We start from the raw sequence: 12,870 nt of genomic DNA, 5'->3' as shown, positions 1-12,870 counted from the left end.
TAAAACATAATTCAAGTATTATGAGATCTTTGGGAGCAGACAGCATATATTATAAAAAATGAAACCACATCTAAAATTTTGGATTAGTTTTACAAAATCTGAGAAGTTGGGGAGAATAAATGCATTGTGTTCCTGAGGGTCAAAATGGAGAGTCAATGAGTCTTGGATCTCTTGGTTTTAGACAGGATTTCAAACATTAGCTAAAAAAAAAAAAAAAAACCATAAGGTAGCAGGCTGTATATCACACAGGTAAGGAGCTTGGCCCTGCATCCAACCAGTCCTGGTTTGAATCCCTGGCACCATATACCATCTCTGAACACTGCCAAGGATCACTGCTGAGTATAGAGACAGGACTAGTCCCTAGGTATCTGGTGCAGCCCCAAAACATATACAGATACAGAGAGAACATGCCTTATGTAAGTTACTTGATCTTAACTCTTACAATACTACCTTATGTATGTTCTTTATCTTAACCCTACAATACTATTTCTATCTTGATTTGAGAGATGAGAAAACTAAGTACAGAGGCAGTTAAGTAACTTGCTTAAAAACCGCAGTGGACTCCAGAAAGGCAGCTGAATTTCAATCCCAGCGCTCTTTTGCCTAACAGAAGATCACAAGCCCGGCACACACTGAGCAGCCAGTGTCCTCCACTCCTGTGACTGAAGGAAAGACTTGTCTTACTCAGAACTTATAAGGAAGTCATCGTAGTCCTCACTCTGGGAGGTGGAGAGAAGACTCCCTTCACAGGCATCTTTAGAAGCCTCAGGAGAATGAAACTGTGTAGCTGCGAGCCACCAGCTTTACTAAGTCTTACTAAGTCCCAGTCAACAGAAGTAGATAAAACTAGGCAAGAGAATACTGGGTTTGTGTGTGTGTGTGTGAAGTTTTAACTCCAGGAACCTGTGATTTCCTGGAAGCTTATCCATCAAGTCTGAGAGCTATCCTAGGATTCCTTCCAGGAATTTGAGATAATATTTTTTTTTCCCACTTAATAATGCTATATTGAGTTAAGCTTCTGTCACCTGTAGCTGAAAGCCTTCAGATTCTCTACCAAAATGCAATACTAGTTTAACACTAGAAATTTTAAAAATTAGCAAGATGGGGCTGAAGAAAAAGTAGACAGGGTAGGCACTGGCCTTGCACACAGCCAACCCAGGTTGGATTCCCAGCATCCAATATGTCCCCTGTGGACCGCCAGGAGTAATTCCTCAGCAGAGTGCCAGAAGTAACCCTGCCACCTTCTCAAAAAAAAAAAAAAGTTGCAAAAATACAAGTCATTAACCTATCTCAAATATTTAAAAAGCCATATATTACCCAGGTAAAATTTAAAACCTCAAAATAAAGTAGTAAAATGATTCCGTAACAAGTTAATTTCAAAAGAAAAATGTATAATCCAGACAATGAGTATAAGCAATGTAAACCTATGGAAAGTGACTGTGCTGAAGAGAATTCATAGCCTTAAGTGCTTTTCATCATTTAAAAATAATAAATGAGGGCCTGGAGTGATAGCACAGCGGGTAGGGGGTTTGCCTTGCACGAGGCCGACCCAGGTTCGATTCCCGGCATCCCATATAGTCCCCTGAGCACCGCCAGGAGTAATTCCTGAGTGCAGAGCCAAGAGTAAGGCCTGTGCATTGCCAGGTGTGGAGCAAAAAAAAAAAAAAAAAAAAGAATGAAAAACTAAAAATCTAGAAAAATGTAATTTAATAATAAATTAGGAACTGTAGCACTGTCCTCCTGTTGTTCATCGATTTGCTCAAGTGGGCACCAGTAACGTCTCCACTGTAAGACTTGTTACTGTTTTTGGCATATAATACGCCAGAGAGAGCTTGCCAGTCTGCTGTGTGGGCGGGATACTCTTGGTAGCTTGCCAAGCTCTGAGAGGGGCGGACAAATCAAACCTGGGTCCGCCACGTGCAAGGCAAACACCCTACCCACTGTGCTATCACTCCAGCCCTGAGATTACTGTAATTCTAGATAAATGACAGCCTTGCCAAGGCCCTGCCATATCCCCTCCACACTCAAACCCACTTCCAATCACATTTGTGAACAGAACGGCCAAGTTCTAGGAAGCTCTGTGGGTCTGTAGATGTCGCCAGTTGGAGAAGAGAGGAGACCTGAGCCTGGGTCAGGAGGGAAGGCTTTCCTGGTAAGCATTCTGCTGGTCTCACTCATTAAGAATAGATCATAAAAATAGTAATAAACTGTACTGTTCAAACAGCAGGCTCTTTGAAACAAATTATATGCAATATATCAACCATTAAGTATATTTATAGTTTCTCTGTTCATTTTTCCTCAGCTCACATGCACATAAGACAAATTATCTCAGATTAACTTCAATTACAGAAAAAATTAGAATAAACAATACCTTATTCAATTTAACTAACATACTTATTTTTGATACACTAAATTTCTAGTTGCAAAAAGTACAGAATAAATGACTGGTACCAAAATGCACCTACCAACCTGCACTTGTTAAGTATCAAAAACCTCACTTGAGTTTTCATGAGAACTAAATAAAAAATTAAGGTAGTTCCAAAATCATACCCTGCCTGATGAAGCTGCCCTTTCTAAAGGTCAATTTGGCAATAAAGATATCAAATGCCCGGAACAAATGCCTCTCTTTGGATCTAATGACCCCATGTTTCTTTTACATTTCTAAAAAAAGCAACTGGAGAAATGTAAAAATGTGCTTATCAGGATGTGACTGCCAATACTATGTTTACTAAACTGCAAAACAACAAAATACTCAACCATAAGAACAACTGCATAACTCCCTGCCTTCTTTTACCCTAGATCTCCCGTACCTAATATCTACTATTTAGTTAAGTCAAAGAACATCCAGAATCTGGCCATCACTACCTCCAGTCTAACCTCCCAGATCCAAATCACTGTAGATTTTGGCAGAGTTTCGCCCTCTTTGCTTGACCCTTGTATGTGAGTCTAGTTTCACACTAGCCAGACTAATCCTTCAAAAGCCCAAGTAATGTCAATCTTCTGCTCAAAAATTCTCCAATGTTCCCCCACTCTCTCACTCTCAAACAAACAAAAACAAAACAAAACAACCCAGAGGGTCAAGGCTTATAAGGCTTTCTATGATTTCAGCCTTCATGGCCATTCCTCTCTTCTCTCATCTTCCATCACTCTGAACTCCCATTACATATTTTTCACAGCTGTTCCCAGAACATGTAAGCACATTCATTACACTCATAACTCACGGCCTTTCTTTAGTCACTCTCCCATCTGGGTATGCTTTTCCCCTAGAGATCTCATGGCTTGCTCCCTCATTCTGCTTGAATGTCACCTAATTAGTGAGATCATACATAAATCCCTGCTTACAACAGGAATAAGCCTCAATCCCACATATCCATCTTTCCAGCCTACTTGTCTCCATCACATTCAACACCCTCTATCACTCCTATGTATTTCACTTATTTACTGTCTTCCAAAAGTAGAATATACAGTAGGAATAAACATATTTCTTCATTCTGGAATCCCTAGGACAATGTGAAAAGTCTCTCAATAAGTATTTCCTGAGTCGATTTTAGAATGCTGGGCAGCGATATTTTTTAATGCTATTAAAATTTTTAATGTAATAAAACAAAGTGGAAAAAGCATGTTATCAAGGAAAATGTAGCCCAGCCCATGGACCAAAGAAGAAATTGCAAGGGAAATACATGTTATTTTTAACAAACACTTCAAAATTCATCAGGCTGTGCCAAGGGTGTAAGTGATCAGAGACAAACTGGCTGCCTTATACATATGAAGCTTTGGGTCTGATCACAAGACAAAAATCTGTCAGGTTCAGCTCAAACAATTCTCAGAGGAAAATGCGTCACTTTAAAATCTTTAGAATACGGAAAAAGGTTAAAATCAAGTCAGGTGTGGTCACCAAATGGTAATACATCAGTCTTATACAATCAAAATCAGGCCAGGACACAGTACACTGTCGGGGCCATGAGGAGCACTCATGGCCTGAGCTCAATTCCTGGCACCACATGTACCCACATTTGCGGGGCCTTGCACTGAATCCCCAGGACAGCTGGGTGTGACTCTCTGGTGGGGGAACCAGATCTTTTTGAGCATCAGATGGGAGGCCCCAAAATAAACAAAATCAAAAGAATATGAAGGGTGAATGTTCTAAGTTTTAAATCTAAAATATGCATGTGTGTACATCTGTGTGTATACCATTTTATTCTGGTTTTATTTCTGGTGATAAGATTATAAGTAATCTGCAATTACATGTGCTTTTAATTTTATCAAATGAAAAACTCCTGATTTAGTAACAAAAAATACTTCAACTTCTTTGGAATTTAATTCTAACAGCAGATCTCCTGAACTACCCGTCTCTTGAAATTCTTGTTTCCTGTAATTCTATGCTTGCTCTCCCTCAGTGTTATCCCTTAGTAATATTACCCACTTTGTGGTGCCACACAGTAATCTACAAACCAGTGATTTCTCAGTTTCTTGTAATATGCTGGAAACTCACAAGGAAGCTTCTAGATGGATATCCTATAGCCAGCCAAATTTTAACAGGCCTAAAAGGACTCAAGATCTTTTCCTTAAAACCTAAAAGGCCAGAGATGAGTAGTAGCTCAGCAGCAGAGCGCCTGCCTTGAATGTGTGGAGTCATGGCTTGACCGGGGGAGGGGGGGGGAGTACAGACCTGTTTATTCTTTATTTTTGTCACTGGCCAATGATGTCAATATGTGCCCATATGTGTCTAATTCTATCAGTTCTTCTTTAGAAATTGCAATCAACTCCAATTTGATGATGACTGAAATACCAATTCCATGATTTCAATGTGACATCTACCAATTCTATTCAAAGTGTCCTTTGACACTTCTGCTACCTCTCTCTCTCTCTCTCTCTCTCTCTCTCTCTCTCTCTCTCTCCTGCTAACAAGTAGTAATCATGATAGAGGCTGATATAGACAGCAGAAGACTAAACACCCACCAATAAAGAATCCATATATATTAGGACTATTTTGGTACCCACCCCTCTACAATGCCCACTCTATTCTGCTTTAAAACAACACTAAATCTTTCAACTGATTCAAGTTGATTTTTCTGAACTTCATATTTTCATCATTCTTCTTCACACCCTACACATTCATCTTTTCTATATGTGCTATCAAAACTCTTAGATTTTTGTGGATTTTTCTTTAATCTGTAGTATCTTCCCTGCATGAAACTTCTAAATCCTTCAAAAGATTATCCAAACATTAGCTTCCTCTGTAACATAATTCTTTTATATCCAGAGACAAGGGGTACCTCAAAAAAGCATTTTTGTTAATAGACCACTTATAGCACTTGCTACAATATATAATCATCGTGACTTTCCATCTCTCAAATACAATGGAGCACTGAGCACAGCCAGGAAGAAGCCCCATGACTGAACCCCCCACAGCTACCAAACCCAACCCCCAACAAGGGAGTCCTCATGTTCTCCTGACCACACTTTATTGTAACATTTTCAAAGTAAATCAGAAAAGTGGATTTTAAAATAAGCTGAAGAGCTTTAAAATAAGTTGAAGTGAATTTTAAAATAAGTTGAGGGCTTCTTTCAGTTACCCCAACTAAAAGAAGCAGGAGTAGCCAATGCTTCACTTGTCACCCTTCTGTCAATCCCTCCCCTTGACTAAGTGGGACCTACATCCAGCCAAGGGCAAACAGCAACATCAGTCTTGTACAGGACTATACACACAGCACTTCCGAAGACTAGAGTGTCCAAGAGAGTGCTGGCTTGGAAGAAGCTGCCATGAACTTAACTACCAGAAGGAAATAAAAGCTGACAACCACTCAAGAGAGATCAGAAGTAAGTCTCTAGACCAATCACTTGATCTTTTTACATCCACAGATAGCATCTGTCCCGCACAGCAGTCCACACGAACAGCAGTTAGGACCAAGGTGGCAGACCAGTGTTTTTCAACTTGTCAACACCTGAGGACTCACACTGGTCAGCAGACTGATGATCGAAGGCCTTTTACTGCTTTAAATAATAATCCAGTCCTGGCCTACACATTGGCTGAAGTCCTGCATAAGAACCCACCAAGCTATGCCCCGGACTCCTAGCCCATAGAAACTGGACATAAAGTGTTCTTGCAGGAAGCTTAATTTATAATCATTTGTTCACAAGCATTACAAAAATAAATTCAAATTTCTGAATCCTTCGTTCACTTAAAGCACAGTTCCCTTCATTTTTGAGCAAGTAAATGTAGAACAAATTTAACTCACTCAAAATTAAAACAATGAGCAAGTACCTGGCTACATAGTTTCCTATACTTCTCAGTCATTTGCTAAGATAGCCAACTGCACAAATGCCCAGTGTAACATTAAATTGGATTCTTGAAAACGTAAGATGAATGATAAATGTGGATGGAAAGCTATTCTAGATGGCTCAAAAGGCTGGTGCATTTGCTTTGCTTGCGAAAGCCCAAGGTTCAATTCCCAGCACGGCATTTTCTCCTAAGCGCCACAAGAGTGGCCCTCTGTCGTCTGGTATCTAATTAATGGTTTAAGTAACCAGAAAACAAATAACCTACTTACAAGATATAAGATGTGCAGCAGAAGTGAAAGAGACAGGAGGACTAGGCAGTCTCACTCTCCCAGCGTTAACTAGAACAGAGCTCCTTCCTACCAGCTGTGCTCAGTAGCGCTAGTCAGGCATCTCAGATCAGGTGAAGGCTAGTACAACACAAACCACTCCTTCCTGTCTAGTCGACTTTCTATCTTGTTATCCGGAGAACTTTCAAAATATTACCACAGCAGAAACCTCATGACTGAGGCTAACTCAGGAAAAACAAAGGACACGATAAAAAAAAAATCTCCCCTACAAAGTTTAAAGATCTGTGAGATTACAAGTGATAAAAATTAACCACAGCAGGGTTTTTAGGAGGGAGTTGGTAGGGGTAGAAGTCAGAAATGTCATCTGAGTGAAGCAGCAGCAGCAATTTCTCGTCTGCCACTCCTCTTGAACCTATTAAAAAAAAAGATGTGAGAAAAGGAGCTAGAGAGATCACCGTATTCATGTTCAAACCTTTAGGCACTGTATTATATACTGGTAAGAAGTAAAGATTGAGAACGTTTCAGTAATGGTTAATGGAGATAACCTAACAACCTCAGGTCCGGGTAATGGCGCAAAGAGCTGGAGCACTTGCATTGCGCTCTGGAATTCCTAGCTGGATCTCCAGTATCATAGGGCCTCCCGGAGCACTGAGCCAGGAGCAGTCCCTGAACACCACCAGGTGTGGCCCCCAAGATCAAACCAAAAACAAAGACAAACCAAAAGATCCACACCTGTCTAAAAGATTAAAACGTAAGATCTGACTAGAAATAGATTTTACCATAACCAGTCTTAAGATATAACCCTTACAATGTTGATAGAAGGAAGCACATTTCCTAGGGAACAGGAGGCCCCAGAATTACAATCTGACTACTGAAATATTTATGGGAGCACCACACCCAAACAAGCTCAAACTGATGAGGACGTCACAATCAATCCAGTAACACAGGTTTATGTGTCTAGATGAACTCATTTTATATTTCACTTCCAAACTTTCAGCTGTATATAAGAATTCTACAGAACTTCTCTAGAAATATTCACCACTCAGATATGTTTTCAGAGTCCACACTCACCTACCCCATCACTGTTGGATCATTAAAGACAATCTTCCCACTAGTGAGACATTGCAACTTCACAGTGAATATATGCATGCTAAAAAGTTTCCACCAAGACTGAAAAATATTAGCTTATACCCTTACAAAGCTGTTGTTTTAAAGTGACAGACAAAAGCTTTTTGTTCAATTTTATGATATTAAATTCACTACTCTGAAAATAATAATATCTACATCATCTTAAACTCAAACTCATAGATGCATTACACGTACATTTTTATATCCAACAATTCAATTTCAATTTCCATAAAGTGCAATATCTGTATTAGACACCTCTTGTCTGGTTCTCTCAGTTGAGTGCATATTGTCAAAATGCATATATGTTCAAACAAAAAAAAAGAGCAAAATTAACACAGAAAGCCTCACTTTCATAATTATGAGAGAACGAGTAACAATTTAAGCTGCTAGCAACTAATTCTTTTTATGTGTTCTCCCGCTAAGGTTTTCACAATCTTATTAGTACCATATTTCCTTGTTAGAAGCTATGAAAAAAAGCTATGAATAATTTTACCAAGGACAGGTAAAACTTTCCACTAAATCAGAAATATTCCACGCCTAAACATTTGTAGAACCTGTAACTGAGTAAACTCTGTCTTCCTCTCAGGCAGAAGTTAAGATCCCAGGACCTTCCTACCATCCCATCATAAAACAGGAACAGGGCGTTTCTCTGAACCAACTTTTCACAAGTGAGATTTCTCATGTGAACCACCAGATGACTTAACTACTTGTAAAATTTCCTAGTAATAATGCAAAATTTGGAGCATTCTAAATTCATAGGAGAAAAGAATTCAAAGTCTCCAATAAAAGTGCCTCAAGACACACTCTCCAGACCTGGATGGAGAAAGACTCGCCTGAAAACAAAAAGGTACTGCAAACCCTGTGAAATGCACTGATCTAGGAACTTAAGAAAAAAAAATGAGCTCTTCGACTTTCAACACAAGGTCTTTTCTTATTTGTTCATTTACCAAGAAAAACATGGGTATCAACCCTCTGCTCCCTGCTGGAGGAACATATGTAATAAACCCAATGACTCTTTTAAAAGAATTACTGACCCTTTATATTTTTTTCAATAAAAAAGTAATCAATTATAATTAAGAACTACTAGTTGTCTTGACAAGCCCCGTTTCCTACTCCTTCCTTCATCAGAAATATATGCCTTTAGAGGATCCTAACTGCTAGGTATAAATTTACATCTTAAAAAGTTATTCATTCTTGCCTCCACTTAAGGGAAAGTCATCTTTTGTTATGGCAGGGAGGCAGCTCCTTCAAGGGTATTAGCAGGACAGCGGGGCTTGGAGAGCTTGAGCTCCTTTGCTCAGAAACAAAAGGATGTCTTTAAGAGGCACTAGTAGTTTCATCCACAACAGCAAAAGTACTTCATGATGAAAATACGGTAGTTATTTATCTATCCTACTCTAAATTCAGCCTCCAAAGCAGTATCAGAAAGCAAATGGAGAAAATGAACAGGACCTTCCCATTCTTTAAAGACTGCTGACAATACCAAACATCAGAACAGAGATATTTCACGACTCGATAATCCACCTGGCCAGTTCCCTACGCAAAGCCTGGCGTTTACAAACACGAGTAAAAGAAACAAAAGCGGCGGGGATCCTTTGAGCGCCACTGTCAATGAATGCATCCAGTCTCACAAACACAAAGCTGTGGTCCACTGAGGGGTGTTTGTTGTAGGCAGCATCTCCTGCAAGGCTTAATTTCTAATTCTTTCCGGGGACTGAGAAGGGCAAAGTGTTTTATTAACCGCGCTGGAGGTCAAGCGGGCAGGCGGTATAAAATATAACTTCTAAGAGGTGGGTGTCATTTTCCTCCAATCCCTTGCGCCCGCTTCAACAGAAAAGCACATCCTTCAGCCGCTTAGATTTTCCATTTTTTGCACTGGGGACTTTCAATTTTAGCAAACGGTGGTGCGTCTTGAAAGCACCTAGGGTTTCTACGGCCCCTGGTCGACTGAGCGTCAAGCACTGTTCGCTATTGTCTTTGGGAAACGGCCGAGTCCCCAAGTGAAGCTGGAGTCACATTCACTATCACCTGGAGCTGCCTTTTACACGGGAGTTCAAGACACACTTCCCGGGAGCACCTTCATCCAATTAAGGGCCGGAGGTGGGGCGCTCCGGGCGCCTAATGAAGGAGTTTTACATTCAGAGCCGGTGCAAAGGCGACAAACTCCCTCCGTGCCCCAAACGGACTTTGGGCCACCGAAAAGAGCTGCCGGCGGCGGGCGAGGGAGGCCCGGGTCCCCCGACACTTAGCCACGAGTCTTCCCACTGGCCGACAGCCCGTGGAGGCGGTCGGTGCTGGAGACAACCCTGGCACCGGCGCGCTCACCTCGCGGGCCACCCCGGGGGGTGCATGGGGCGTCTCCCGGCCCACCCCGCAGGGGGACCCGCTCGGCCGGGTGTCCGCCTCCCGGGGAGGGCTGACCCGGCCGCGCGGCGCAAGCGACTGCAGGAGACTCGCAGGGTCCGCAGTAGGCCGGGCGCCCTGGAAGAGGGGGGTAGGGGGGAGGGGGTGCAGGGGGCGTACCTCCAAACATGTGCGGCGAGAGGTGAGCCGGGAGCGAGCCGATCACCAGGCGCGGCCCGCCCGGGCCCCCGCCCGCCGGCCGGTCCCTGCCGCCGCCGCCGCCGCTGCCAACGCCAACGCCGCCGCCGCCGCCGTCCTCGGGGCTGCTGTGGACCGAGTCCTGCGAGCCGTACGGGCCGCTGCTGCTGTTGGGGATGCTGAAGGAGGACTGCGCGGCGCGGGCCCCCGACGCCGCCACGGTGCCCACGGCCCCGCCGAGCGAGCGGCTGCGGGGGGCGGCCGCGGCGCCGCCCGAAGCGCCGGGCTGCGGGTGCGCGCCGGGCACCTGGGGCGGAAACCGCCCCGCGGCCGCGGCCCGCGCCGCCCCGCCACCGCCGCCGCCGCCGCCGCCCGCGCCGCCGCCGCCCGCGGTCCCATTGGCCCCGCCGCCGCCGCCGCCGCTGCCGGAAGGGAGATCCGAGCCCGAGTAGGCGCGAGTGCGGCCGTTAGCGGCGGCCGGGCCGCTCTGCTTGGCGCCCATGTCCGCCCTGCCCCGGGCCGGGCCCGCGCGCGGCGCCCCGAGCGCCGGGACGGCGAGAGCGAGCGCGGGGGCGAGCGGGCAGGGCCGCGGGGCCGCGGGCAGCGCGCACAGCAGCCCGCACGTCCAGGGCCGCTGCCCCGCGCCCCGCGGGGCCGCCCGGCGCGCCCTCCGCCGCGGGGCCCGGGGCGCGGGCGGCGGGGGCCGGCGCTCGGCCGGGGCCGCGCAGGCGACGAGCGGGGGCGCCGACGCCGGGGCTCCGGGGCCCGGCGGGCGCGCTCGCGGGCTCCGCGGGGAGGGCCGGCTCAGGTGGCCGTGCGGCGGCCGCGGGTTTCGGTTCGGGGGCGCCGCGACGGGCCGCTGCCGCTCTCTGCCGCCGCCTCCGCCGCCGCGCTCTGCGCCCCGGGCCTCGGCACCGCCTCCTCCCGGGCGGCCGCCGCTACCGCTGCCATCCTCCAGCTCCCACGGCGGCTCGCGGGCGAGTGGGAGGCGCCCGCCCCGACGCGGCCCGGGCCACCTTCCCTCCTCCCCCGGGCAGCCAGCTGTTGGTAACGGAGAAAAGGAGACGAACGGGCGGCGCACGCGGGGCCGACGCGGGAGCCGCGGGCGGGGCGGGGCGGGGCGGCGCGCGCCTCCCGGCAACCGTCGCCGCGCTCCCCCCACCCCCCGCGCAGAGGAGGGGCGCGGCGGGGTGCGGGCCGCGGAGGTGGGGGCGCCCCAGGAGAGGGAGGAGGCGCCCGGCCCTGGCACCGGAAGGCCGAGCCCTGGCGCGGCTGCCGGGGGCGCCGGGGTCCGTGTGTTTGGGTCCCGGCCGGCGGCCCCGCCCTCGCCCCCTCGCGCCGCCCAGCGGATTGGCTCCCGGCGGCCTGGCCCCGCCTCCGCGGCCCGGCTCCGCCCCGCCAAGGTGCGGCGATGTGGGCGGTGTTGCCACCCGCGGACTGGGTGATGGACAGGTCTGCGGCCACGCCCTCCCCTCGCGGGCGCGCCCCCGCCGCTACTGCGGGGCTTGCGTCGATTGGCGGAGCCGGGCGCCAACCGGTAAACTGCTCCGCCTCCCGCACGTGGTCTTTTAGCCGCTGGAGGAGACCTCAGACACCCTTGTCTTTCACTGACCGGGGCTGGGTGCTGAGTTATTCTGGCTGGGTGTTACCCTTCTGGTGAGGATTCCTCAGAATCTGTCTTCTAAACAAATCAACAGTATTAATCCTAAAAGACTGACCTAGAAGGCAGAAACCAAATTGAACTGAATTAGATCGCGCTCATTAAACACTTGGACCGTGGAAGAAATGCAGAGCTGGAAGAATTGCTGAGCGTCAGCTAGGCTCTCGGCAATACACTCAAACAGAGAAGGCTGCGCCGGATTTAGGAAGCCAGAGAGATCTAGGTCTTCGACCACAACCAAATTATATGTAGTGAAGGTTACTTTGTCACTTTGTTTTCTTACTAAAATGTTTCTATTAATTCCCTAGGGCGTCTGCAGCTTGAAAAATCCCATCATTTGTCTCAAATGTAACTCGATGAAATTCTCAGTCTATCCCAGACTAATGGTGTGTCTTCATGGCGGCAGAGTTGAATGGTCTGAATATCCGGTCTGAATGTCCTGCTGCCAAACATTTGGCGAGTGCCTAAAGTATTGTCTGTGTGAAAATAATGCGAGCTGATTTCTTGTACGAAATACTTTTTCTCATCGCAAGTCTATTCTCAGGTTTGCAATGAGTCGTTTATTTAATAATTGTTATTACTCAAGAACATTGAGCATTTTTAAAAAGTGAAGGGAATTGGAGCGATAGCACAGCAGGTAGGACCCAGTCAACCTGGGTTCAATTCCCAGCATCCCATATGGTCCCCTGAGCACCGCCAGGAGTAATTTCTGAGTGCAAAGTCAGGAGTAACCTCTGTGCATAGCCAAGTGTGATCCAAAAATTTTTTTAAAAAAGTGAAAAGTTATAGATGCATTTATATATGTTATATATATAAGATCATTCAACAGATATTAATAGAAAAAAGTCAATACAAATCTAAAATTTTCTGTCATTGACTTTACCAAAGTTTATTTCATAATCATAGAAGTTTTAAAGTTCATAATGATCACCAGAATAACAAGTTCGAATTCCAAAATGTGTTTTGTGGCTT

General features: G+C 46.3%; 1 protein-coding gene across 1 annotated transcript in view; it reads right to left on the bottom strand.

The window, feature by feature from the left end:
* ZNRF2 (zinc and ring finger 2) overlaps positions 1–10,830 on the bottom strand; it is a 94,302-nt gene extending 83,472 nt beyond the window's left edge. The window contains exon 1 of the mRNA XM_056118356.1: positions 10,221–10,830. Coding sequence (XP_055974331.1) covers positions 10,221–10,740 — 520 coding nt within the window. The 5' untranslated portion in view covers positions 10,741–10,830. The remainder of the gene's footprint in view (positions 1–10,220) is intronic.
* Positions 10,831–12,870: the final 2,040 nt, after the last annotated feature.

The sequence above is a fragment of the Sorex fumeus genome, unplaced genomic scaffold (genome assembly GCF_029834395.1).
Source record: "Sorex fumeus unplaced genomic scaffold, SorFum_2.1 ptg000037l, whole genome shotgun sequence".
Lineage (NCBI taxonomy): Eukaryota > Metazoa > Chordata > Mammalia > Eulipotyphla > Soricidae > Sorex > Sorex fumeus.
This window is presented reverse-complemented; position numbering and strand designations above follow the sequence as displayed.